At 37.4% G+C, this 25028-nt stretch overlaps 3 protein-coding genes across 17 annotated transcripts in view; 1 reads left to right on the forward strand and 2 right to left on the reverse strand.

Moving 5' to 3' along the window:
• The window catches only part of LOC143213100 (dual specificity calcium/calmodulin-dependent 3',5'-cyclic nucleotide phosphodiesterase 1-like), a 192907-nt gene that overhangs the window by 129256 nt on the left and 38623 nt on the right, over positions 1 to 25028 (forward strand). For 9 of the 13 annotated variants that reach the window (XM_076432658.1, XM_076432653.1, XM_076432654.1 and 6 more), the window contains one exon: positions 9061 to 9102. The exons of the other annotated variants lie outside the window; for them this stretch is intronic. In XM_076432658.1, coding sequence (XP_076288773.1) covers positions 9061 to 9102 — 42 coding nt within the window. The remainder of the gene's footprint in view (positions 1 to 9060; positions 9103 to 25028) is intronic. 13 annotated transcript variants of the gene reach the window in all.
• Positions 1545 to 10934, reverse strand: Aglu2 (alpha glucosidase 2). The gene is made up of 8 exons (XM_076432668.1): positions 10571 to 10934; positions 8127 to 8314; positions 7188 to 7463; positions 5488 to 5730; positions 4260 to 4445; positions 3889 to 4099; positions 3028 to 3358; positions 1545 to 2408 (listed from the first exon to the last, which is right to left on the reverse strand). The coding sequence occupies exons 1-8, from the start codon at positions 10728 to 10730 to the stop codon at positions 2270 to 2272; spliced, it is 1734 nt and encodes a 577-aa protein (XP_076288783.1). The 5' UTR covers positions 10731 to 10934; the 3' UTR covers positions 1545 to 2269.
• Positions 12442 to 24261, reverse strand: LOC143213106 (alpha-glucosidase-like). Of its 3 annotated transcripts, none has more exons than XM_076432673.1 (9): positions 24183 to 24261; positions 23137 to 23295; positions 21434 to 21771; positions 20187 to 20312; positions 15180 to 15590; positions 14316 to 14571; positions 13601 to 13796; positions 12809 to 12949; positions 12442 to 12538 (listed from the first exon to the last, which is right to left on the reverse strand). In XM_076432673.1, the coding sequence occupies exons 2-9, from the start codon at positions 23288 to 23290 to the stop codon at positions 12469 to 12471; spliced, it is 1692 nt and encodes a 563-aa protein (XP_076288788.1). In that variant the 5' UTR covers positions 23291 to 23295; positions 24183 to 24261; the 3' UTR covers positions 12442 to 12468. The 3 variants fall into 3 exon arrangements, with proteins under 3 accessions (XP_076288788.1, XP_076288789.1, XP_076288790.1); XM_076432674.1 differs by having other exon boundaries at positions 24131 to 24215; XM_076432675.1 differs by lacking the exon at positions 24183 to 24261 and having other exon boundaries at positions 23137 to 23310.

Raw genomic sequence — 25028 nt, forward strand, 5'->3', positions numbered from 1 at the left:
ACACCCGGTGTATAAGATGTCGACGTTGTGACAACACCGTCGGCGCGCGTTTATTCCGAAGTGTTACCGGTTTCGAGGAAAAATTCCCGTTTACGTAATCACGTTGCTGTCGGGTGCGATATTTATCGAATAAATCGATCGGCGGTCGACGAATCGCGTCCGGGCCGATACAAACAATCATCCTTAGCGACCGATGCGATGGTGCACGGTTTGTTGTTACGTTGGGATCAAAAATAGCTCCTAAGTGTCTCTAGTCGGTTCGCGATCGCTCGACCCCGATTTAAATCGAACTGGATTTGTTCCGGAGAATGCATCCCGCACAGTGCGTGTGTGCATCTGGTTCTCTAAGCTTCTCTCACTCTCTCTCTCTCTCTCTCTCTCTCTCTCTCTGGTCCGATGGCTTTTTATTATTAGTGAAACAACAAGGTCGGCAATTTAGCGATGTCCATTGTGATGAGATAGCAGACCGCACTTCCTATCCCATCGTTAATTGGACAATATGTATTGAACGATGCGGCAAGAGTTCGCACCCCGTTTTACCCACCGACTCGACTTCCAAACATTGTCTTCCTAATTAACACTAAACCTACCGACCGTCAAAAGTGACTGATGTGTGTATGCTATTATAAAAATAACAAGAATAAATTTATTTATATTTTGTGCGATTTTTATACGATAATATATACTGGAATCAAAATATATATAATAAATAAAAAATCGAAAATGGGTCATGTGACCCCTCGTGGTAGGTTTAATGTTGATTATCAACACGGTGGTCACTGGTCACCGCCTGAAGCAATTGGAAACGGTAATAGCGGTAATAGTTCATTGATATTTTTTTACAAGACACCCTATATATTCTCGACGATATTATTGTCGAGTTTAAGGCAATAATATCTCGAGATTGAATGATCGCAATGGTATGTTCATGGTAGTCGTTGAACTAGTCTTTCCAAGCTGTACAAGAATGTCGAAGGTAATATATAGGGTGTCCTACAAAACACCCTTCAGTACACCTCAGAACACCTTTCAGACATGGATATCTCGAGACTGAATGATCGTAATGGTATGTTCATGGTAGTCGTTGAACTAGTCTTTCCAAGCTCTACAAGAATGTCAAAGAAAATATATAGGGTGTCCTACAAAACATCCTTCAGAACACCTCAGGACACCTTTCAGACGTGGATATCTCGAGATTGAATGATCGTAATAGTATGTTCATGGTAGTCGTTGGATTCGTATTTTCATGCTGTATAAGAATATTCGACGAATCATATAGGCTTATATATTAACGTTCTACATTGTAATTGTAATGACACAGTTTTCATTTATTTTTTAATAGTGTGGAACGGTAGCATCGAGCTTTCTTGAGCTTTCAGATCAGAATGGCTGTTCGAAATGTTTATTCTCGATTGTTTGCTTGCCCGGTGTCGAGACAATTCGATGCAACAGGTGCTTAATAAATTTACAGCTATGGTGGTATCCTTTTTCGCGACCGGCATTATTCGAGGATGGATTAAATCTCAATTTGGGCGGATCACAACTCGTTAATATGTGTATTGAAAAATTGAATTTAAATTTTCAATTTAAAATTCGACGGCCTAATTGAATATATGTGGATTGTGATGTGCAATAATTTTAATGAATTAACTTCGTTTGATAAATAACAAAGCGTGCATGACTCGTGATTTAAAATCATCAAGACCTAAGAGAGAAGTGACATTTCATTTTTATTTTATTTCATTATCTGTATACATAGTGTCGTAATAAATAATTAAAAATACACCTTATCCCTATCAGATTTATTTCACAATTATCTACTTCACTTTCAATTGCTATATACGGTAAATGATAAAATTGAAGAATTGATTAACCTCTCGCCGTATAATATCAGGATACATATGTATAATAATCTACTAAACACTGCGGGAATTTATGCAAGATAAAAATAATTTAATTGCATTCGCAAAAGAGACAGGAATGAAGCAAAATCGAAAGAGAAATCTTTTACCTCAACAGTGACAATAAATCAAGAAATATGTTACAAGCCTTCCGATGTCTCCTAATATGTTATTGTGTGTTTGATCTATTCATTTGAATAATCTTATAAATGATTAACTGCAAGCTTACAATAGAAAAAAATTTTCTTTGTTTTGAAAAATTGATTATCATCATAATGGACGTTCCAATCGTCGAAACAGTGAAATAAATCATATGGCGAGGGGTTAAGCGACGTAAGGAACACAATCGGATAAAGAATTCCGCGCGTTTATGACTGGAACACCGAAGCTATTGCTATTAACAAAACGGAAACGACAGAGAAGCCAATTGTACTTGCTGAATTTGGCGTAACCAAAATGACAGACGATTTTGCTGGAATACTGAATTGAGCCAAATTCACGGCGGTGCTAAAACATAAACAATAAACCATCATTGAAAATAATAGAATCATATCAACGAGTTTCATGTATTAATCGATGTACTATTGAATTTAGTAATTAGTAGACTGCGGATCTCAACAATTTTGAATGTATTCTCTCCTATAAATTTCTACTTTTCCTATGTTATTCAGTAGATTTGGTCGAGAAGATGCGAAAAATCCAAGTTTCGATCCTGGAGGATCAATGGTTCAAAAGTTAGAAATGTTTAAAGTAGAGCGATTTCCAATGTTTTTGACAGGTTAGCGCCGCCATGTTGTGTGTAGTGACGGTCACTGGAAATCGCTCAACTTTAAACGTTTATAACTGTTGAACCATTGATTCTCCAGGATCGAAACTTGGATTTCTCACATCTTCCTGTCGAAATCTACTAGATAATATAGTGAAAAGACAAAAATTTATAGGAGAAAGGCCAAAATTTCTGGTTATGCCAGGAAAAGAGCAGCCAATTTCGCTATAAATGCATAAAGATCCGCAGTTTAGTAATCGGATCGTACTACGTTCACTGCTACAACGAACGAAACGAATTTGTTCCAATGATTAATTTTGCTGAATATTCTTATTAAAAAGTTGAACATTGTTCACTCACTTCAACGTCATCCTGGTCTTCGTGTCGGTAAGCCGGACATGCACTGCGTTTTTGATTACATTCGTCAGGTTGACGGTGACATTGTTGTTGTTGTTGAAGTTGATCAACAGTGCGACTGTATTGCTGCTCAGGTTTCGTGCGACAACAAACACGTCGCTACTAAGCACGGCAGTCGTCACGTCACCCTTCCTCAAAACATCAGTGTTTCGTAATTTGATTAGCTCACGGTACATGTTCAGAGGAGATGTCGGTTCCTTCTTCTGAGCTTCTACGTTGACTGTTACGTAGTTTGGATTGACCGGAAGCCAGGTCATAGTATTTGTTGTGAAACCTGCCAAAATAAATTACAACTCAAGAAGGATTACGGACATCAAATGCATTTTAACAAATACACAAATTTTTTAACCATCTATACCTCCGTGCATCTTTAAACTCGCACCGACTGAACTGTCAATATTTTTTTCAGTATATTTTTATAGGACATCCTATGTAGACTCTTCGATATTCCTGTAGAGCGTGAAAAAACGAATCCAACGACTACCATAACCATACCATTACGACCATTCGATCTCGAGATATTCGTATCTGAAAGGAACGAACCTAACCTTAAGATCTCAGTTACAAATATCTCGAGACTAAATGATCGAAAGAGTATGGTGATTATACTCGTTGGACTCGTCTTTCCAAGCTCGACAAGAATATCGAAGAATATATAGATATAGAGTGTCCTATCGAATAGTATCGATGACTTTGAAATCTCGTTAAAACACCGTCATCTCGTGAATAATGAAGATTTTCATTTATTTTACTTCATTTGTTGCTAGTTGATGTTAACGGGTCAGAAACACAAGTTTCCCGCACCTGCTTTATTCTCAGCATTCCACTGCATCGGTGTTCGGCAACCATCGCGAAAATCTCCGGTGCCATGGCCAGTCTCGGTGTAGTCGACCATGCCGATTTCTTCGCCGTAGTAGGTTACTGCCACACCAGGCAAAATCATCTCGAGCATGATCATCTGATCTCCCCTGCCAGGATAACGAGTCGGCACGCGGTTCCTATCATGGTTGCCCATCTAAACAAAATATCTCGGCATTATACAAAATTTAGTAATGGACAAATGATTTTCATTTTCATTTGATTTTAATTTGACGTTGTATTGTCGGAATTTTTTCTCAAGGTATTATACCGTTTATACATATTCGATTTAACTCGTTATGTGTACATTTACATACCACCCAGTTCGCAGTACCATTCTGCGGCATTGCTTGTAGCCATGTGTCCGCGATTTGTTGGAACTTCGTCGCACTAGAGGTGCTACTCGCGTCAGTTATGTACTTGAAGTTGAACGGGACGTTAGACCCGTACTTGTAATACTTGATCGTATTGTCTAGACTCGTGTACGCCTCTGTCATTAACAGCTGTTCCGCAAAAGATTATTTTCTTTAAGCATCTGCACAACTTTCTATTAAACTTTACCTTCGGTAACATTTTTGCCTTTGTCTCGCGTAAGATTTTGGAGAGGAAATGTCAAGAATCGAAGTTTCGATCCTGGAGAATCAACGGTTCAAAAGTTATGACTGTTTAAACTTCAACGATTTTCAGCGTTTTTGACTAACGTAGATCGGTAAGCGTCGTCTCTCGGGCCAGCCCTCTCCACCCAACTGACCAACCCTCTAGCGGCTCCGCTCATTGGACGATATCCGAGTACGTACCAACATGGCGCCCTTACCTGTCAGAAACGCTGAATATCGGTCAAGTTTAAATACTCATAACTTTTGAACCACTGATCTTCTAGGATTCAAACTTGGATTTTTGTCATTTCCTTGCCAAAATCTACAGGATTACACAAGGAAAGAGAAAAATATTTGCTTACCGAAGGTGCAGTCTTCCACCTGCCCCACCATTCCACTGGTACTCTATGAAAGTATATGGGAAAAATAGAGAGATTACAGTAGGAACGTTTTTAACTTTGAAAATCTGTTATACTTGCAGTATTACAAGAAAATTCTGATCTATCCAATACCACGTTTCGATTCGATTTTTCCCTTGACATGTCATATATCATTTCACGTAGATATTGTCACGCTGACTTCAAATCCGGTCGTAAAATTTGTCTACTGCCTCAGGATTTCGAAAAAAAATCGATTTTTTTGAAAAAAATATAAATTTAATCTCTATTTTCCCCATATTCTGCAATATTTCTGCTTTAATTTTTAGAAAATCATCGCTCTATCTCATTTCTATGGAAAGACTACATAGAGTGTGGATCTTTGTGCATTTACGGCTTCTAAAAATGTTCAAAATTGTACAAATATAACATTTCACAGAAACTTCGTGCACTTCGAAGAGTCGAAGCTTCGGAAAAGTAACAGCCTACTTTGAAGTGGGAGACCAGTAAAGTAATGGTGGGGGTCGCGCAGCGGTGACGGGAGGAAGAATGTTCGACCTTCTGGTGCTTACAACTTCATTCCGGTTCTTTTGTTGTGCGTAGTTATCGACGTGTGTCCGCCAGCTTTGTATAATGTCGTAAGTTCCCGGTTGATCTTTGGTTAAAGTATGAATGAAAGAAACATGATCCGTAGGCTTAGCACCTGGAACGTTTACCGTTGGCTCGTCCTTTGAAATATCTCCCTCTATTATGTGTGGCACAGCATCAATACGGAATCCATCCAATCCCCTATCTAGCCAAAATGTGATTATGTCCTAGAACATAGTGAAATAACAAATCATACTGGACCGTACATCACCTACCAAATGCCAATTATCCCGGCAGTGTCCACGTGGGGGTCGAGCGGATCCCCACCTCTGAGATATACTATCTATTTCTCATATTTCTTTCGCTACCGTTTTGCAATACAATGTAGCTTCTTAAAAGCCGACACCGCTTGTATTGATGTAATCAAAACACATTAACACAGACGTGGGCACGGGTGGAGCTCCACAAACGTCTGCTTCCCCCACCAAGCTTCCTTTCGGTGGCACTCCTCGCGGCTCCAATGCAAGATTGCCATATTTTGCGGGTACAGGGTACCCAGCCCCTTACCCTTACGCCCCTGGCAAAAGCTGCGCAGCGGAGCCCGTCTTTGCGTCAGAGTGGGGGAAGCGAAGGCGCGCAGTTGAGCGCAGGGGTAAGGGGCTGGGTACCCTGTACCCGCAAAATATGGCAACCCTGCTCCAATGGCCGAGGCCTGCGCACTGCTTGCGACGGACGAAGCGCGTCCTTCCTTCAAGTAACGACAGATGCTGGTGGGGGACAGTAGGCGCTACGGTGGGGACGGTCTTGTCTCAATCGAGACAACAATTCCCACGCCTGCATTAACATTAAACCTACCGACCAGGCTTACCATATTCCGCGCGTGCCAGGCCCCTTACCGCTGCGCCCCTCGCCACGCTACTACGCTGAGCTCGCCCCACTCTTCCCACTACACTGACGCGTACCGCGTGGAGCAAGCTAAGTTAACGGTACGCGTCAGTGTTAGTGGGAAGAGTGGGGCGGGCTCAGCGTAGTAGCGTGGCGAGGTGGGGCCTGGTACCGCGCGGAATATGGCAAGCCTGCTACCGACCATCAAACGTGACTAATGTGTATGGTATTATAAAAATAACAAGGTTAAAATATATGTATTATGTGCGATTTTTACTGTAATATACTGGGTATTTCACCTAACTAGACCACCTTGAATATCTTTGTTGGTTTTAAAGATACGTCAAATGTCTGAAGGACAAAGTTGAATGGTAAAATGGGGCTCACACGATACCAAAAAAATTTTTGTTTTTATGTCATTTTTTTAGAGATATGAAGGTCACCTTCATTTTTCTTAATGGAATGAGATATTTTTTAATATATCAATCGATGCAGCTGGACATTCGTTACAAAAAAGTACTAACCTATGTATGTCGAAAAGTTAGTAGTTCAGGAGATATTTCAATTTAAATAACTCTAGAACGCCATAAATAATTTAAATAATAGAAACAGTAATTTCGGAAGTACAGTAGATCCAAGAAATATTGTTTACAAACGATTCACGGTCCAAATTGATTGTCGTGGCATTTTTTTTTAAGTTCAAAGATTGTCGATTACTCGAGACTCGGAGATTCGAATACTTTCTGAATCGAGAAAGTGTTGTCAGCATGAAAATCAAAAAATTGATGTGTGTCTGTACCTTCATTTCTCGTTGGACGGCTGTATTATTGTAATTTAAGTCGGGTTGTTGTTCGTAGAATTGATGATAGTAACATTGCTGTCTGGTATCATCCCATGTCCAACCGGAGCCATTAAAAACACTAGCCCAATTGTTAGGTGGAATTATAGTGCCATCGTCCATCATTGTACAATCATGCCACACATAATAATCCTTGTAGGGTTCAATACCTTCCACACTTTGTTGAAACCATACATGTTTATCAGATGTATGATTCGGGACGAGATCCAAAACAACCTGAAAACCAGACGAAAAACGTTTGTGCGTGTTCACATGAGAATTCACAGTCCTAGTATGATACGGCACAGTCTTGATCTAAGAAAGCGGAAGCTTCAGGGTCTAAGAAAATTGCCCATCCAAGTAGAAAACTTCTTTATTTTTCATTATTTCGTTATGAGATTTTCACCAACTTATTTGTGGCAGTTTTCTGATTAATCGTTGTGTAGCGCCAACCGGGTACCCATTTGCATTTCTTTCAACAACTTGTTTATGTTCCTCTAAAAATATTATAAACCTTCTCTGAATGTCCATTCTTTGCTCGTTAATATATTCATTTACAGTTTAAAAATGAGAATTTTAAAATGGCACGATGGACGATATAATTTGAACCGTATTTAGTGGTTTAATTCAGGCCTGGGCAACTTGCGGATCTCCCTACTCCTGAGTCTTCCCCACCAAATTCTTGTGAAGTGTAGGAGAAGGGTAGTGGGAGTCGTGAAGCGACAGCGGGGAAGAAGTTGCGCGGGTCACAAGGTATTTAGTATAGTAGAACCACACGATATAAGAAACCGCACGGGCCCGAGGGGTTTTTCTTAGATCAAGACATTATTTCGAACTTCGTAATGTGAGTAAACACTGTACTACTTGAAGGTTAATACAGTACGTAAGCATGATTGTTACCTTTAAGCCGAGCGAATGAGCTTGGTTTACAAGATCGTCAAAATCGGCTAGAGTGCCAAATATTTCATCAATATCTCTGAAATCCGATATATCATAACCATTGTCAACCTGTGGGCTTTTGTTAATTGGTGACAGCCAGATCCCTCCTACACCAATGTCCTTGAAGTGCTGCAGCTTTGATGTTATACCTGTTACAACGTGGTAAATAAATAAAAGCGAATTCTGAACAGCTAATAATTATTATAAATATTATTTGTCTACGACAGTAATGAGTTGTTCAAAGAATTGAAATTCCTTTATCTTTCGCTTATCACACTTGTTCAGAAAAGAAATAAATGTGATTATGTACATTGCGAATGATTAACACATTCTCATTTTCCAATGATGTTTAATTATATTATCACAGTATTATTACTATCAACGTTGCAGCCTGAGTATAAGCCGTATTCAGCAGAAATAAAAGTTCCACCGTCTGATAAAACGATTCTAATTTTTTCCAACTAACTACTACTTACTGATAGTTGCTGCGAGATTTATTATCGAATATGTGTAAATAATCGAACAGGAAGTGTACCGTAATCGTTCTTCGTTATGTAAGAGGAGTTCTGATGTCTTATGGAGCTATTAATTTAATTGAATTCATTATGGAGTAATCACGAATTTTCGAGCCCTGACTAAACTTGAATAATTACGAATTTCGGGCCCCGACTCAACTTGAGTAATCACGAGTTTTCGGGCCCCGACTCAACTTGAGTAATCAGGAAATTCCGGGTCCCTGCTCGACTTGAATAATCACCAATTTTCGAGTCATTTCGAAGCTTCGAAATGACTCGAGGTTCGTTGTTGTATGATTTCTTTTCAACAATATTATAACAAAATTTCTATCAACATTTGACGAAGTGTTTTATTCAACGTGCCTATTCTTTTGTTACAGGTAAGTCAGCAATTCCAGGAGCAGCCATAAACGTCTGTCAGCGTGAGTAATTATTCGCGAAATTAATCGATCATCGGAAAGAGGCAGAACGCTTGACAAATTATTAATTAATCAACAAGATTTTTTCAATCAACAAGATAATTTTAAACCATTCAACTGGTTCGCTGTTCTACAATAATATCCTACATTAGCTCGTCAATTCTACTCGACAAACAAAAATAATCATACTTCCGACTGTCGTAAGTTATGTCACCCACATCCAAGAAAGGAAGCAGGATGTCAGTATAGTAATTATACATTATTACATCGTTAGCTTCTTCACGCCTCATACCACGTAATCTTCGCGAGAAAATAAGTAAGAAAACGAGGATTGTCATTATTTCATAACAGACGCTACTGAAAAACGTAGTCGAACCGTGCCAATCATTGTTTAACATTTATAGAATCAAACAATCACCCTGGTGATTATCAAGACTCAGTACAAATACTCAGTACACAGATAACTCATTAACGAACATAATAATTTGCACACCTAACAATTTACCTATTACGAATAAATTACCGAATAATTTAACTATTCACCACCTCTTAGTAGAGTGTTATAAACATTGTTGTAAAATTGCCAGTAAGTATAGTGTTAAAGAGACTATTACAGAATTGCTAGGTACTAAAGTGTTAAAGAGACCGTTAGGAACTTTCCAATAAGTAAAGTGTTAAAGAGACACTCATATAATTTCCAATAAGTGAAGTGTTATAACGTCCATAACAAAATTGTCAGTAAGTAAAGTGTTAGTGGGACTATTACAGAATTGCCAGGTAGTAAAGTGTTAAAGAGGCTGTTATAAAATTTCCAGTAAGTAGGGTGTTAAGGAGACCATTTGGAACTTTCCAGTAAGTGGAGTGTTAATTACCAGTAAGTAGAGTGTTAAAGTAACCATTAGGAAATATCCAGTAAGTAGAGTGTTAAAGAGACTATTACAGAATTGCCAGGTAGTAAAGTGTTATACAACTGTTATACAATTTCCAGTAGGTAGAGTGTTAAAGATACCATTAGGTACTTTCCAGTAAGTAGAGTGTTAAAGAGACCATTAAGAACTTTCCAGTAAGTAGTGTGTTAAAGAGACACTCATATAATTGCCAGTAAGTGAAGTGTTTAAGTAACCATTAGGAAATTTCGAGTAAGTAGAGTGTTAAAATGTTCATTAGGAAATTCCCAGTAAATACAGTGTTAATAAAAAGTCCAATAGGAAATTTCTAGTAAGGAGAGTGTGTGTTAAAGAGACACTTACACAATTGCCAGTAGTGTTGTAACGACCATAACAAAATTGTCAGTAAGTAGAGTTTTAGAGGGACTATTGCAGAATTGCCAGTTAGTAAAGTGTTAAAGAAACTAATCTAAAATTTCCAGTCAGTAGAGAATGTTGAAGAGACTATTAAGTCACAGTGTTAAGTAATGCGTTGAAAAGTCCATTAGAAAATTGTTGGTAAGTGATGTTCTCGAGTTACGTACCTTTCAAGTCTCCCACACCATTGCCATCAGAGTCCTTGAAGCTTTTCGGGTAAATTTGATAGAAAACCATGTTCTTCCACCATCCTTTGTTGAGGATTTCCGCGGACGCCAGGGTCAGCGTCGCGAACAATACTACGACGATGTAGCCGGCGCTCTTCATGGTTGCGATTATGGCGAGACCAGATCACGCGGCTCGTTTATAAACGGTGCTTCACGGTAAAAAAGAATAGGCATTCGCGTGTCCTTATCATTCAAGCGCAGGATAAGTTCGCGACAATGATGACGCGCCGCGTTGTGTAAAATGCGCGGAATCTATCGTGATTTATAATCGCTGGCTCATACAATGCACTCGACACCAGAACTACAGTGTACGAAATAGTTATTGCACAACAACAGAACTGAAATTAACTAAAATCTCCATTATTTTAAAAGATTCACACGGTGTCATTACAATTACAATATACAATTGCAACTGCCAATGTACAACTTTAATACGTAAGCCCATATGTTTTCTACAATATTCTTGTACAGCGTGCAAAAAAATGATCACCATTGCGATCATTCGATCTCGAGATTTCCGTATCCCGAAGAAACACACCTAATCCAAAACGACTTTCAGGCATGGATATCTCGAGATCGAATGATCGCAATGGTATGTTCATGGTAGTCGTTGAACTAGTCTTTCCGAGCTCTACAAGAATGTCAAAGGCAATATATAGGGTGTCCTACAAAACACCTTTCAGAACATCTCAGAACACCTCAGAATACGTTTCAGACATGGATATCTCGAGATCGAATGATCGCAATGGTATGTTCATGGTAGTCGTTGAACTAGTCTTTCCGAGCTCTACAAGAATGTCAAAGAAAATATATAGGGTGTTCTACAAAAAAGTAGCAAGCATCTTGAAGTCTCGGTCATATTGCGTCAGCGTGGACATAGCTTTAACGTTCGCGTTGCCGCCGGCCGTGCATTCGCAAAAAACTTTGGAAAGTTGACGAGCGAAATTCGTTGCGAACGTTCGAGATTCAGCGACGACTATCACTCGTGTAATTGACATGCGGATCGACGTGGCCATCACGTGGCCGAAACAGCTGCCATCAATAGGCACTCTTAGGGCCATCGAGAAAAGTGAAAGGTTGTAATCGAATATCGGGATCCTAGCACGAATTTCGAGTGTCCCAGCGTTTTAGATGGCTTGGACATTGATCTGCCCCTTCCGGAAGGGAAAACAAATTACAACCTCGATTAGGGACGCGACGAGTTGGATGAATTAACGGATATTAACCCTTTGCACTCCGAATTATTTTTCTATTTTGTTGCCAACAATTTCCTACTATTTGAGAAGCATCTTATTTTAATCAATCTTTTTTACTAATCATATTAAATATAGCTCTCAAACTTTATTGTAATTTATGTGTATGTTTTTAACTAAAAAATATGATAATTCGCCCGTTTTATTTACATTGTTTTTTCTCTAATACTCGAGCTTGGTTCTTCCCGAGGAATTTTTGTCTGAATCGTCTGGATCGATGAACCTGGTTTATCTCAAAGATACATTCTCTTGCGTTCCCTTCTAAATTTTCTATTAACGTTTTCGTACATTCTATTCGACAACATTTCAACTAAAAATTATAAAAGGAACGGCGTGGAGCTATTTTAACGAGTACAGCTTCTTGGGGAGAAATATTTTGTATTTTCAATATTTTCGTGAGTATACAGTGTAATGTTAATACGCGTATAAAGTATAAACGTTTAATCCCTGAGAAAATCAGGTCGGTTCGTGTACGTGTAAACTCTGTGTACAATAACTGAAAATGTTAGTTGGACTGAAGTGAACCTGACAATGTGCCGAGCTTGCTTCTGAATATAATAGCAATATTCGTGTACTTATGTCGATCTAATATTTGAGGAAAACCACTATTCCATGTGGAGGCACGCGCAGGTTCCTGGTGCGGCAGAAGACTGACCTAGATTTACAAACAAAAAATGATTATTAAACAAAATCGATTTATTATCGATCCAAAATTAAAATTTAATTAATTTTTGCTTTTATAACATTTTCCAGCCTGTTAGGCTGTGAAGCGAGATTTCTTAAAGTATTGAATTTATTTATCTTTATTTTATTTCGATTCTTTTCCAGATTGAATTGTACAGCACGATTTATCGCGAGTGACAAGGCTCAGATAAGTGCGATAGTATTACAGCAGCCGTATCACGGAGAAAAATTCAGTACTTACCCTGACGTCAAATCAAAATTGACCGTAGAATAATACACATTCAATCGACACGATACGTTATCGAGCACTGATAAGTCAACAGACTCTTGTGAGGCTCCGAGGTTTACTATTGCGTAAACAGATCCGTTCTCCGCGGTTTCCCTGTTGACAGAATACCATATACTGTAGCGCGAATCATAATACTATGAGCAGTTCCGCAAGGCTCACCGTATCGATTACAATTTTTCCATCGAACAGAAACAAATTGCTACTCGAGAACCAGTTTCTTCACTTCTTACCGTCAATGTTGCTTCTACGGCAAGAATTTAAACAAACCAGAAATTTCATTTTACGAGCAGCAATTGTTTAAGCTTTACAGAATTTCGAACAAAAGCAATGGCACAGTAGATTTCATATTCTAATAATTCTAATAATTTCATTAAATTCAAGATGATTTAACAATATTCTACATAATCTAAATTCTAAATATATATATTTATTTATAATGTATAAATGGATATATATATATATTTATAATGTATATATTAATATACATTTTTTATACATATATTTATTTATTTATAATATATATATATATATATATATATATATATATATATATATTTGGTCTGGTTATTTTTTTTATTAAGAATTTTATTATAAATCCACAGTCCAGTTGTAATAATTACGATCTTTGGAGACATTCACATTCGATAAATGTCTATTCTATGTACACAGTTTTTCAGATACGATAATACTTTTTGATTGTGACGGTATTAGTATCGAAAATAGGATAGGGCGTCAATTGTTTACCTGGCGACCAGCAGAACGTTTTTGTTCAACAGATTCATGACTAGACTTCCTTTTCTGACGAACGGCGCTTTTCTCAGCCACGCGATGCTGTTGTAGAAATTATAGTAAGAGTCCTTCTGTGCTTTCTCCGTCTCCAAATTGACGGTTTTGTAGTTCGCATTAACCGGGATCCAAGTTTTTGGATTCGTGGAGAAACCTGGAAGCATTGTCTCAATTTACTCCTTTGGATACTGGCAAATTTATCGTTGATTTATACCATTGTGTTGTACTGTGTCAGACATTGCTTTCTGTCAAATTGCGAAAGAAATCCTAATACGATTAGATATGTTACAATTGAATTTTATTAGGAATGTCAAAACTGAATTTTATCAGGAATGTTAAAATTGAATTCTATTAGGAATGTTAAGATTGAATTTTATTAGGAATGTTAGCATAACATAAAATTGATTTTTATTAGGTATGATACAATTAAATAAAATTCAATTTTGTTAGGAATGATGAAAAGGAATTTAATTGAATTTTATTAGGAATGATACAATTGAATAAAATTAAATCTTATTAGAAATGCTAAAATTGGATAAAATTGAATTTTATTAGGATTGTTAAAAATTGAATTTTATCACGAATGTTAAAATTGTATTTTATCAGGAATGTAAAAATTGAATTCAATTAGGATCTATGCATCCTAATAATTTTTTAAAAACGTAGATCTTACCAGCAGAGGTGGTCTTGTCCCACTGGAAAGGCGACCTAGCAGGGTCCCTGGACATTGTCTCAAACCCATCTTGCCCAGCATTGCATCCTTGCGGATCCTTGGTGTCTTTCCAAGACACCCAAGTGTCCACCATGCCGATCTCATCGCCGTTGTACGTCACGCTGACACCGGGCAATAAAAGTGTCATCAAGGTGACTGCTCGAGCTCGCTCGGGTCCAAACCGAGTCGCCAATCTCGATTTATCGTGATTACCCGCCTGCACACAGAATTTTTACGATCTTTTACCCATGGCTGCAACAACTCCTCCAAGAATTCCTCCATTTCTTTATTCAAACCCAAATAAAAACTCGATCCTATCATCTCTCAAAAACAACACGTTCCGAAAACATCCAGAAACATCAAGAAATCTTTTATCACGATCATTTTCAACGAGATTCAAGATTCTCCATTCGATATTTTTGTAGAGCATGAAAAATCGGATCCACCGACTACCATGACCATACCATTGCGATCATTCGATCTCGAGATATTCGTGATTGAAGGTAACAAACCTAACCTAAAATTTGACCGTTCGGACACGAATATCTCGAGATTGGATGATCGAAACAGTATGCTTATTGTACTCGTTGGACTCGCCTTTTCACGCTCTACGATAATACCTATTAAAAGCATCATTTTTCGTAAAAGAATGTGACTTTCAGAAAAGACAATAGTACAATGTAAAAAGGAGTAACTTTTAAAAATATCGGAATAATATTGAAAAAATTATCTGAATTCTCAAAACGCTACCATATTGTGAGTAACTCAGATCTTCAATTTATTTTTGGATCAGAGCATACGATCGGCAGAATAATTAATACTTACCACCCAATTAGCTGTGCCGCTATTCGGCATGCTCGTCATCCACGTGTCAATCAATTGTTTGTATTCAGCGACGGTAGAATTTTCATTCAAATTCGTGATCATGCCGAAGTTGAAGGGGAAGCTGGCTCCGGAGGAGAAATACTTCATCGTATGGGGTATGTCTGTGTAAGCTTCCATCATCATAGCTCTGTTGCCCTTGTACTCTTTTAGGACCTTGCTCCAACCCTTCACTATCTCGTAGGTGTGAGGTTGACTCTGCGTGTACTTTTTAACAGTATAATCGTAATTATTAGGGTCATCGGTGTGTCCTGTTAATGGCTCGTCTAACAACCTAGCGTCCTCGCAGAGGTGAGGTATGGCGTCCACTCTGAAACCGTCTACGCCTTTGTTTAACCAGAACCTGAGGACGTCCTGCAAAAAAAGAATTGATTATCGATGGAGTAACTTTTGCTACTCGGTGAAATTTTTTAAATTTAAATCTTTTTTGGGAAAAAGACACGAGGGGTCGAATAACTAATTTTAGATTTTCTATTTGACAATTGTTGAGATTGTAAAGCTGAGGGGAATTGATTGAATACATTTTTTGACAAAATATAAATAAATTTAATCTTGTTATTTTTATAATACATTACTCACTTTTGATGATCGGTGGGTCTAGTATTAAATGAAAATGTGTTGATGGGACTTCGATTTTTAGGTTAGAATTTCACTATGGATGGAATAATTTTTATTTCCAGAAAAATTCATTGAAAATGTGCGGAAATGAATTTTCCAGGATTTTGTGGGTTAATTGTTGCTACTAAAAGAATTGAACGAGATTTCGTTGAAGAGTGATTTCAGCAGAAACGGAAGTCAAATATATATATGTGTATATATTCTGTTTTATTTATTTAAAAAAGTCGGAAATGATATTCGTCTGTTCCTTTGCTTTTGTATTAGGTCTATCGATTTTTGGATGCACATCAGAAAATAGATTTTTTTGTGTAACAATTGGACCACCATGTTCTATTCATGATTCTTCGAACGAAGTTTCGCCGCAGAGATGACCGAGCAACTTAGAATTCAAAAAACTTTCCGCTGCTTTCCTTACCGTGGAAATTGCTCAACGTCGACAAGTAGTGATTCAACCTAACGATGCACATTCTCGGATATTCTGTAAATAGTATTTGATAAGGAAACAAGGTCGCGCATCACGGTCACGTTGACGTAACAACTATCTCTGGGTAATTGTTAGCACTCTCCATTCGTTGTTGTTCGTTTTAATATGACTGATCGTGCAGGGTTTTTTGTTTTTAAATAATATTTGTTCCCCTCGGAGTTTCAAATCCATTTACAGTAAAATCGTGTTATTTTGCAAATGGCTGTGTTCTACACAAAGAAGTGACGCGTAGGGACACTATTTTTTAATGACTGGACAGCATGTAAATACGGATCGCGCAAATACGGAAATAAATTTGGTAAATAATTCCTCAGAGAAGCATCTTTACAATCTTAATAATCGCAAATTAAGAAAATTAAACCTAGTGTTAAATAATGTTCCGCAAGAGGAACTTTAGATGTTTAATGAAAAAAATTCGAGGTGCTATTCGAATATTTGCAACACTTCCCGACGTGTCCAATCACTTAAGCACTCGTTCCGAATGAGAGGAGGAGAAATTGTGTTTTTTTTTTCTTCTGTGTCGAATAAATTCTCTTATCTGGCCGGTGTTATGGGACGCTTGTACGGATGCTGGATTAATTTCGTGGGATCGTTACCAGGCTGGAAATAAATCCTGCCTGTATACATTACACCGCATATCGGAGCCCTTTTCGTTCCCCTGGCCACTGAAACGATGCTCGCGTGTACGTGAAGTGTGGAAATCCAACACGGTTCGCCTGTCGCTTTTTCCTCGGGCAAAAGAAGCCTACAATTTTTTGTGAAATATCGCTCATCGACAGACAACGTATAGGAGGGATACCCTGGCTAACCGTTCTTCCAATAACGACATCGGAGACCGTGTAATTAGTGTTCCACATCGAACTTAACACACTGATCCATCTGAGCTCCAATACGCCGAGCAACATTCAATGTTCTAACACACGTCCAGTCACTTCTTCAGAACAATCATTCGACGAATTCCCAACAATTTTTAATCAATTGCTCACCCTTTGCACTCGGAGCTATTTTAACAGTAAATCTACCGACCTTCAAAAGTGACTGATGTGTGTATAGTTTTATAAAAATAACAAGCTCAAATTTATTTATATTTTCTGCGATTTTTACTATCATATACAGGGTGTCTCACCCGATTTTGACATCTTGATTTTCTCGCTGCTGTCAGGCCTACCGGAAAGTGTTTCAGATAAGAATCGAATGGTGCCGATTTGGGGTTATTAGTTTATTCGTCGGTGAACGCATTAAGGTCACATGAAGATCAACTTTGTTTTTTTTTTTAATGAAATATACCTTTTTAATACATCAATCGATGCTGTTGGACATTCTTTATAAAAAAGTATTAACCTATTTATGTTGAAAAATTAGTCGTTTAGGAGATAATTCGATTTAAATCATACTAAGATATTATTGTAAGACGTACGCTTTTATTCGTCTCAGAAAAACGACAGTAAATTCCAATGAAAGCACCTTTACAATTTCAAAATTGTCAAATAAAATATCGAAAATGTTAACTCGAAAATTAACCCTTGTGTAGTATTGAATATGGCCGGGTGCTTCTTTCTTTTGCACAGCAGTGTATAGGGTACAGTGCCCAAATATGAACCACTTTTTGTTCATGTCATTTTTTATTATTTTAGAATGCTCTTTTTCGTCCAAAAAATTACCAGATGTAGATGCATTTCCTCCCTATAAGATTCTGGGGTCAATTTTGTTCAAAAATTAATACAGCTTGAGAAAAATATTTTTTCTTTGTGGTGTGTCATTTGCAGGTTCCAGCGAAAGGGGTTCTTAATATGGTACAGTTTGAGTCCCTAATATGACACCTAGTGCCATATTCGGCACCCACACCAAGAATGTCAATATAATATATGTATAGCTATACCCATATTACGGAACCCTTGGTAGTGGCATATTGGAAACTACGCGTGGACTGATAATACTAGCTACTGACAAAGAGAAAATGAATTTCAGCCCAAACCAACAGTTGGCAAACATTAATATAAATAAACTGAAACTACAGATATGTTCAAACGTTTCAAAATTACTTAGCTTCCTCGAAAAAGATACAATCGAAAATCTAGCCACAAAAAATATTCAACACGTGGAGACACAACTCCAAACAAAAGGATCGATACTAAAATCTATAGAATGGTGCGGTTGCAATGCACACTGTTGAGTAACATGGTAAACTATTGTTTGAGGATTTTCTCACTAGAGTAAGACTTCTCCTTTACAGGATATAAGGTGGTGCCATAATAGGCGACTATACCATATTTGGACACTTTATCCTACAGGGTGTCTCAAAATTCCTTCAACATCCGAAAATAAGAGGTTCCTTAGACCATTTGAAGCAACATTCTCTTTTGCAGAAATGGCGTCCGTGACTTTGTTAAGGAGTTATTAGTGAAAACCACGGACCAATCAGAGCGCGACCTAGCGTGTTGGCACAGTCGTGGTTTTTCGTTAATAACTCCTTAACAAAGCCGCGGACGTCATTTCTGCAAAGGAAAATGTTGCTTCAAATGATCTCGGGAACCTCCCATTCCCAAAAATTGAAGGAATTTTGAAAAATTTCGACAGTCCGGGACATTTCGCTATTGCATACGTAACAATAGACAACGAAGCTGCGATTACCGGAAATTGCGAAATCGGAAAGTCAGGATAAAAGGTGGCAAACAACTTTCACACTAGTCGGATAACAATATAATCTCGTTAAAAAATCAGTTCTATCAGCTTAGTGATTCGAGATTGAATACAATCTGTTGGCGTCAGTTCAAATATCGCGAGATAAAGTAGTGTGTCATAGATACATGTACATCGATATGGACTATCGAGCGGCGATCAATATCGTAAATCATATTCCGATGTTATAATCGATAAACGTATCGCACGGCGTGCTACCTGTCAACGTGGATGCGACGCGATTTCTGCTCCCCACTTAATTTTGGCTGCAGGAACCTCAAGCTAAATTAGGGTTTCATTGCTAGGTCGAAGCTAATTCGATTCCCGAGAAAATTCTCTATGCCGATGATGCAGCTTGATTGGAAGTAGTGGACTGATGAACTCGCGTAATGAAGCAGAATTTTCAGACCTCCGTGTATGTGTATGTGTGCCTGTGCTTTCGCAAATTACCTCGCTTCAGATTCTTATAATACAAATTATATGAATTTTCTAGATTAATCTCATTCAGCTGTATCAATCGAATTTATATTATACGCCCGGGGTCCTCGTTGATCGAACGTTAACAAATGTTTATTAACACCACTTGTGTCGAACATCGTTCACATATTTCTCAATATTATTCATTGCAATAATGTTCATCGAACTCTCCTTTATTTTTAATGAGACAAAAAATATTTATGGCATAATTTAAATGGTATCGAAGGAGGAACATCATAGAAGAACAATTTATTTTGTCCGGATATTTTTTCATAGTTTTTTCAAGTTCATCGTTACGTTTTTATCGGGAAAACTTTTTTTTATTCCATCTTATAGCGGCGGAAAAAATACATTCGAATATGCTTAAGTCATTAACAAGATGGAATACAAAAAAAAGTTTCCCGAAAAAAATATCGATGACCTTGAAAAAACTATGAACAAATAACCGGACAAAAAATTGTTCTTCTATAATATTCCTCCTTCGATACCAGTTAAATTATGCCAAAAAATTTTTTTTTTTTGTGCCATTAAAAATAAAGGAGATGTTTAGGTGGCCTCCTTCAGCTGAGGCACCCTGTATATTAAATTACGATCACTAGACTGCGGATGTTTGCAGTTAATTTTTGCAGGAATGTTATTTTTGCGATTATTTGTAGGATGATATTTGCAATAATTTTTCTAATGGTACGTACCTGCATCTCCTTCACTAGAAGTTCATTATTGTAGTTGAGGTCTGGTTGCTCAGGTGCAAATTGGTGGAAATAATACGCGTTGCGTTCCGGTCGCCAGGTCCATGCCGGTCCACCGAACACACTGACCTGCGTAAGAAGAACAATACCTAAATACTTATTACCTTAAACAATATTATCAGTTAATATTGTCGGTTCAGCTTTGTGCAAAATGAAACACGAATTTTTTGAACATACTGTTGGCATGTGATTGCAAACACAATGTTATTGAAAATAACTAAATGTGTACTCTATGTAGTTAATATTAAAATTAAAAAGTAATTCGGTAATTCACGAAGTTTTCCGAGCAAATTTTTTGCGGAAGAAATAACTAATTAGCTCAGCTACAATAGAGTATTTTACGATCTACAGATTCGTGTTCACCCACACAGAAAAATGCAGAATTTCATCACTTTTTCTGCAACAAGAACTGCCAGCCGATATTCCAATAGTTTTACATGGAGAATTTTAATTAGAACGTAGTACAGCAGGTACGAAATTTATAACTACTTATACTGCAAATAATAATCCATAAATCCATACATTTTCATAAAGTTCAACAGCTTTCCCCGAGCTGATTCCAGATGCAGACATTTTGCAAATCCAGCAATTTTCCTAAAATTTAGATTTTCACAGATCTAACAATTCTCCTAAAATTTAGATTTCCCAGATTAGCAATTTTCCTAAAATTTAGATTTTCCCAGATCTAGCAATTTTCCTAAACTTTAGATTTTCACAGATCTAACAATTCTCCTAAAATTTAGATTTTCCAGATCTAGCAATTCTCCTAAAATTTAGATTTTCCCAGATCTAGCAATTCTCCTAAAATTTAGATTTCCCAGATTTAGCAATTTTCCTAAAATTTGGATTTTCTCAGATCTAGCAATTTTCCTCAGATTTTTTTCAGATCTGGCAATTTTCCTAAAATTTAGATTTCCCAGATCTAGCAATTTTCCTAAAATTTAGCGATTTTCCCCGCATCTATAAATTTCCCCCAAAAGTAATTTTTCTACAATTTAATCATTTTCCCCAAATCTAGAAATTTTCCTAAACTTCAGAAGTTTTCTCCAAAAGCAATTTTCCTAAAATCCTGAAGTTTTCCCCAAAAGTAATTTTCCTAAAATCCAGAAGATTCCCCCAAAAGTAATTTTTCTAAAATTCAGCAATTTACCCCAAATTCGAAATTTTTCTAAAAAATTGAGTTAACTTACCCAATTGTTTGGTGGCGCCCTGGTGCCATTTCCCAGGTCCTTGCCCTCGTGCCAGACATAGTAGTTATCGTACGGCTTAATATTCTCCAAACTCTTTTGGAACCACTCATGCTTGTTTGAGGAATGATTCGGCACGAAGTCCATAATCATCTTCAGGTTCTTGTTGTGTGCAGAGTCGAGCAATTCCTCAAAGTCCTCCATTGTCCCAAAAACAGGATCGATGTCGGTGAAATTGGAAATGTCATAACCAAAATCGACCATTGGGCTTGGGTAAATAGGGGACACCCAGAAAGCGTCGACGTGAGATTCAACCAGATGATCTAACTTGCTTATGATTCCTGAAAAATCGATTTTTTCACGTTTACAATACGAGAAAAATTATTTCTGATCCTCGTTGAATAATATCAGGATGACACTTCTATTTTTATTTTTTAATCATCGTTTTGATCGCGCGCTATTTCAATACCAGAAAAATCATTTCTATTTTTATTCTCTAATCGTCGTTCTGATCGCGCGTTTCTTCAAAAAGGACGTAGATTAGAGTCACGGTTTAATCGACGTTAATTCATTCTTTTCTGGTTCTCTGCATCTGGCACATCACTTTCATTTTTATTCTCGCTGCCACGCTTTGGTTCTCCTGATAATAATTGTGCGGCTGCTTTTGTCAGCGCGTGAATTACGTAAATCAAACCGCGATTATGTTTCTGTTCACCAGATTGTACAGTGTGGTTCAGTACTTAGCATTTGAATATCTCTGTTATTTCTGGAGATATTGAAAAACTTTATTAACAAAAGTTGCTCGGATCAGGGAGGTCTCTAATATGGCGGTAATTATTCTTTTGCAGGTTGAGCATGTTCGTATACAGGGTATTTCACCTAACTTGACCATCTTGAATATCTATGTTGTTTTTGAAGATACGTCAAATGTCTGAAGGACAAAGTCGAATGGTAAAATGGGGCTCTATATACGATACCAAAAAAATTTTTGTTTTTATGTCATTTTTTTAGATATGAAGGTCACCTTCATTATTTTAAATGGAATGAGGTATTTTTTAATACATCAATCGATGCAGCTGGACATTCGTTATAAAAAATACTAACCTATGTATGTCGGAAAGTTAGTAGTTCAGGAGATATTTAAATTGAAAAAGTACTGACCTATGTATGCCGAAAAGTTAGTAGTTCAGGAGATATTTAAATTGAAATATCTTCTGATCTACTAACTTTTCGACATACGTAGGTAAGTACTTTTTTATAATAAATGTCCAGCTGCATCGATTGATGTATTAAAAAATACCTCATTCCATTTTTAAAAAATGAAGTTGACCTTCATATATCCTTTACACGTTCACTTACAAAAAAGCTACTAACATCAGATTAATACCCCCTCGAAACCAAGCAATTTCCATCTGATGCATTTTTTCCTAACACTAATAGCAGCCGAGTAATTCAGGTGTCCTGTTTGAGGTGCCTGACCCTGTATTTTTATTGTATTACTTGATGCAGCTCGACATTGCCCATAGAAAAGTTTTTATTAAATTCTTTTATTAGAATTTAGTCCAATTTTTCGCTTCCGGTTCGAGTATAAAGAATAATGGGTTCGTGTTCGGACAGACAGCTATTATGGTTGTTCCTTGCAACCGGGGGAGAGTGAACGTCAAAGAAGGGAAAAAGATGGCCGGGAAAGAACGTGGCGCGCTTACCTCTCAAATCACCCACGCCATCCCCGTCGCTGTCTTTAAAGCTCCTGGGATAAATCTGATATAGCGACATTGTCCGCCACCATTCCTGGCCACGCTGATCGTGTCCAGCAACCGCGTACAATGACATTACACAGAACAGTATTATCGTCTTCATGTTTCCTAAACACACAAAACACTTGGGTAAACGTGGATCCGTCGAGTTAATTAAAACTCGCGACTTTATGCTGTACTCTGGGTACTGTAAACACCGTCAGGAATAAAGTATAACATTCTATTCATGTACACTGTACACCTATTGATAAACTATAAAGATATATGTATGTTGATGTGATTTAGTGCATCTGTTCAACAATTTGCTAATGGTCACTTCACAATTTTTTAATGGCTACAATAATTCTACGTGTATGGGAACGGGTGTACCCATTTCTCAATTTTCTAATGGCCACCAACAAAATATAAAAATATATGTCGATGTGAATGAGTGCACCTATTCAACAGTTTTCTAATTTGAACCTCACAATTTTTTAATGGCCACCGATAAAATATAGAAGTCTATATTGATGTGAGTGAGTGAAACCTATTCAACAGTTTTCTATATTATTCTAATAATAAAATATACAGAAATATCTACGTTGACGTGGACGAGTGCATCTATTCAGCAATTTGCTAATGGCCACATCACAATTTTTTAATTCCTACAATAATTCTACGTTTATGAACGAGTGCTCCAATTTCTCAATTTTTTAATTGCCACCAACAAAATATAAAGTTCTACTAGTCAACAAATTTTGAATAAATTGTGAATAAATGCTGTAATAAATTGTATCGCCTGCAACGTTGACAAACGTGAGCGTATTGTGCAGTAATTTTCGCGATGTCTATTTTGAACGAATGACCTATAAAGAGAAGAGAATTTGATCTGAACGAGACGGATCATATTGTTGTTCACTGATTTACAGTCTCTTTGTTAGTAAATGTCGCGATCGATTCCTACGTGTACGTGCACTGCGATCGTAAGCGATGAATCTGATGCGTCCTTTGATTACCGTGCGTATGCAGCCCAATTAGTTCGAACTGCCACCGTCACCGACGTTACAACAACAACTACAGCGAAATCTAATGACATCGGCCCCCTTTTATACCCGCATTGTGTAATTCGAGCGGAGTAGGGTCTATCTAAAGTTTCTTATACATACACAAGTGACGAATGTTCCTCCCACAGTGGCCGGTAATTTGATATATGGGTACTGTAGGTCATCAAGATACTGCAGAAATTCACGTTAACGACAAATTTCTCATCCTTCCTCTTGTCAATCTTTTCAGTTAGATATTTGCAATTGGACTAATAGGTATCTGAAAATTTTTTAGAATCTTAACTTATTATTGCCCGCAATTGTATTTTATGATTGAATAGTAAAATTCAAGAAGGACAAAAATTCAAAATGAAAATTTTTGTATTTTTTAACAATTTTAACACGCTGGGAATAATATGTATCGACATTTTCAAATTTCTTTTTTTAGATCTTTCTACTATTGGGTTGGCAAGACAGTAATTTCGGTATTTTAAGGTAAAAAGGAGATTTTTTTATTCAAGCTGTGGTGTCCGAAAGTTGCAAATAAGCATTTGGCCAAGGCAACAACCTTCGAAAAGTTGCCTTAGCGAATTGCTACAGCAAGGCAATCGACCTGCTAATGCTTAGTCAGCAAGACACACAACATAAAAACTCCGGACACAACCCCACGCCAGCAGAAAGAAACGAGTAACTGTGCCAAGATATTCTTACACTTTGTAATTGTGGAAATAAAGAAAAAGGTTCTCACGGAAAGGTTCTCAGTACCCGGCTGCGGCACACCAAAGCAATGAACTTTAATGAACGAGATATTCTCCATTT

Source organism: Lasioglossum baleicum, chromosome 10 (genome assembly GCF_051020765.1).
Source record: "Lasioglossum baleicum chromosome 10, iyLasBale1, whole genome shotgun sequence".
Taxonomy (NCBI): Eukaryota; Metazoa; Arthropoda; class Insecta; order Hymenoptera; family Halictidae; genus Lasioglossum; species Lasioglossum baleicum.

Excerpts from the sequence above, each read along its gene's own strand:
- Aglu2 (XM_076432668.1), bottom strand. The coding sequence starts at position 10,730 with ATGAAGAGCGCCGGCTACATCGTCGTAGTATTGTTCGCGACGCTGACC. Across the intron at positions 4,446-5,487 it reads AAAAGAACCGGAATGAAGTT|CTGTTAATGACAGAGGCGTA; the intron begins GTAAGCACCAGA and ends TTTGCGGAACAG. Across the intron at positions 4,100-4,259 it reads ATGGTACTGCGAACTGGGTG|ATGGGCAACCATGATAGGAA; the intron begins GTATGTAAATGT and ends TATTTTGTTTAG.
- LOC143213106 (XM_076432673.1), bottom strand. The coding sequence starts at position 23,290 with ATGAAGACGATAATACTGTTCTGTGTAATGTCATTGTACGCGGTTGCT. Across the intron at positions 20,313-21,433 it reads GGGCGCCACCAAACAATTGG|GTCAGTGTGTTCGGTGGACC; the intron begins GTAAGTTAACTC and ends CTTCTTACGCAG. Across the intron at positions 14,572-15,179 it reads GCGGCACAGCTAATTGGGTG|GCGGGTAATCACGATAAATC; the intron begins GTAAGTATTAAT and ends TTCTGTGTGCAG.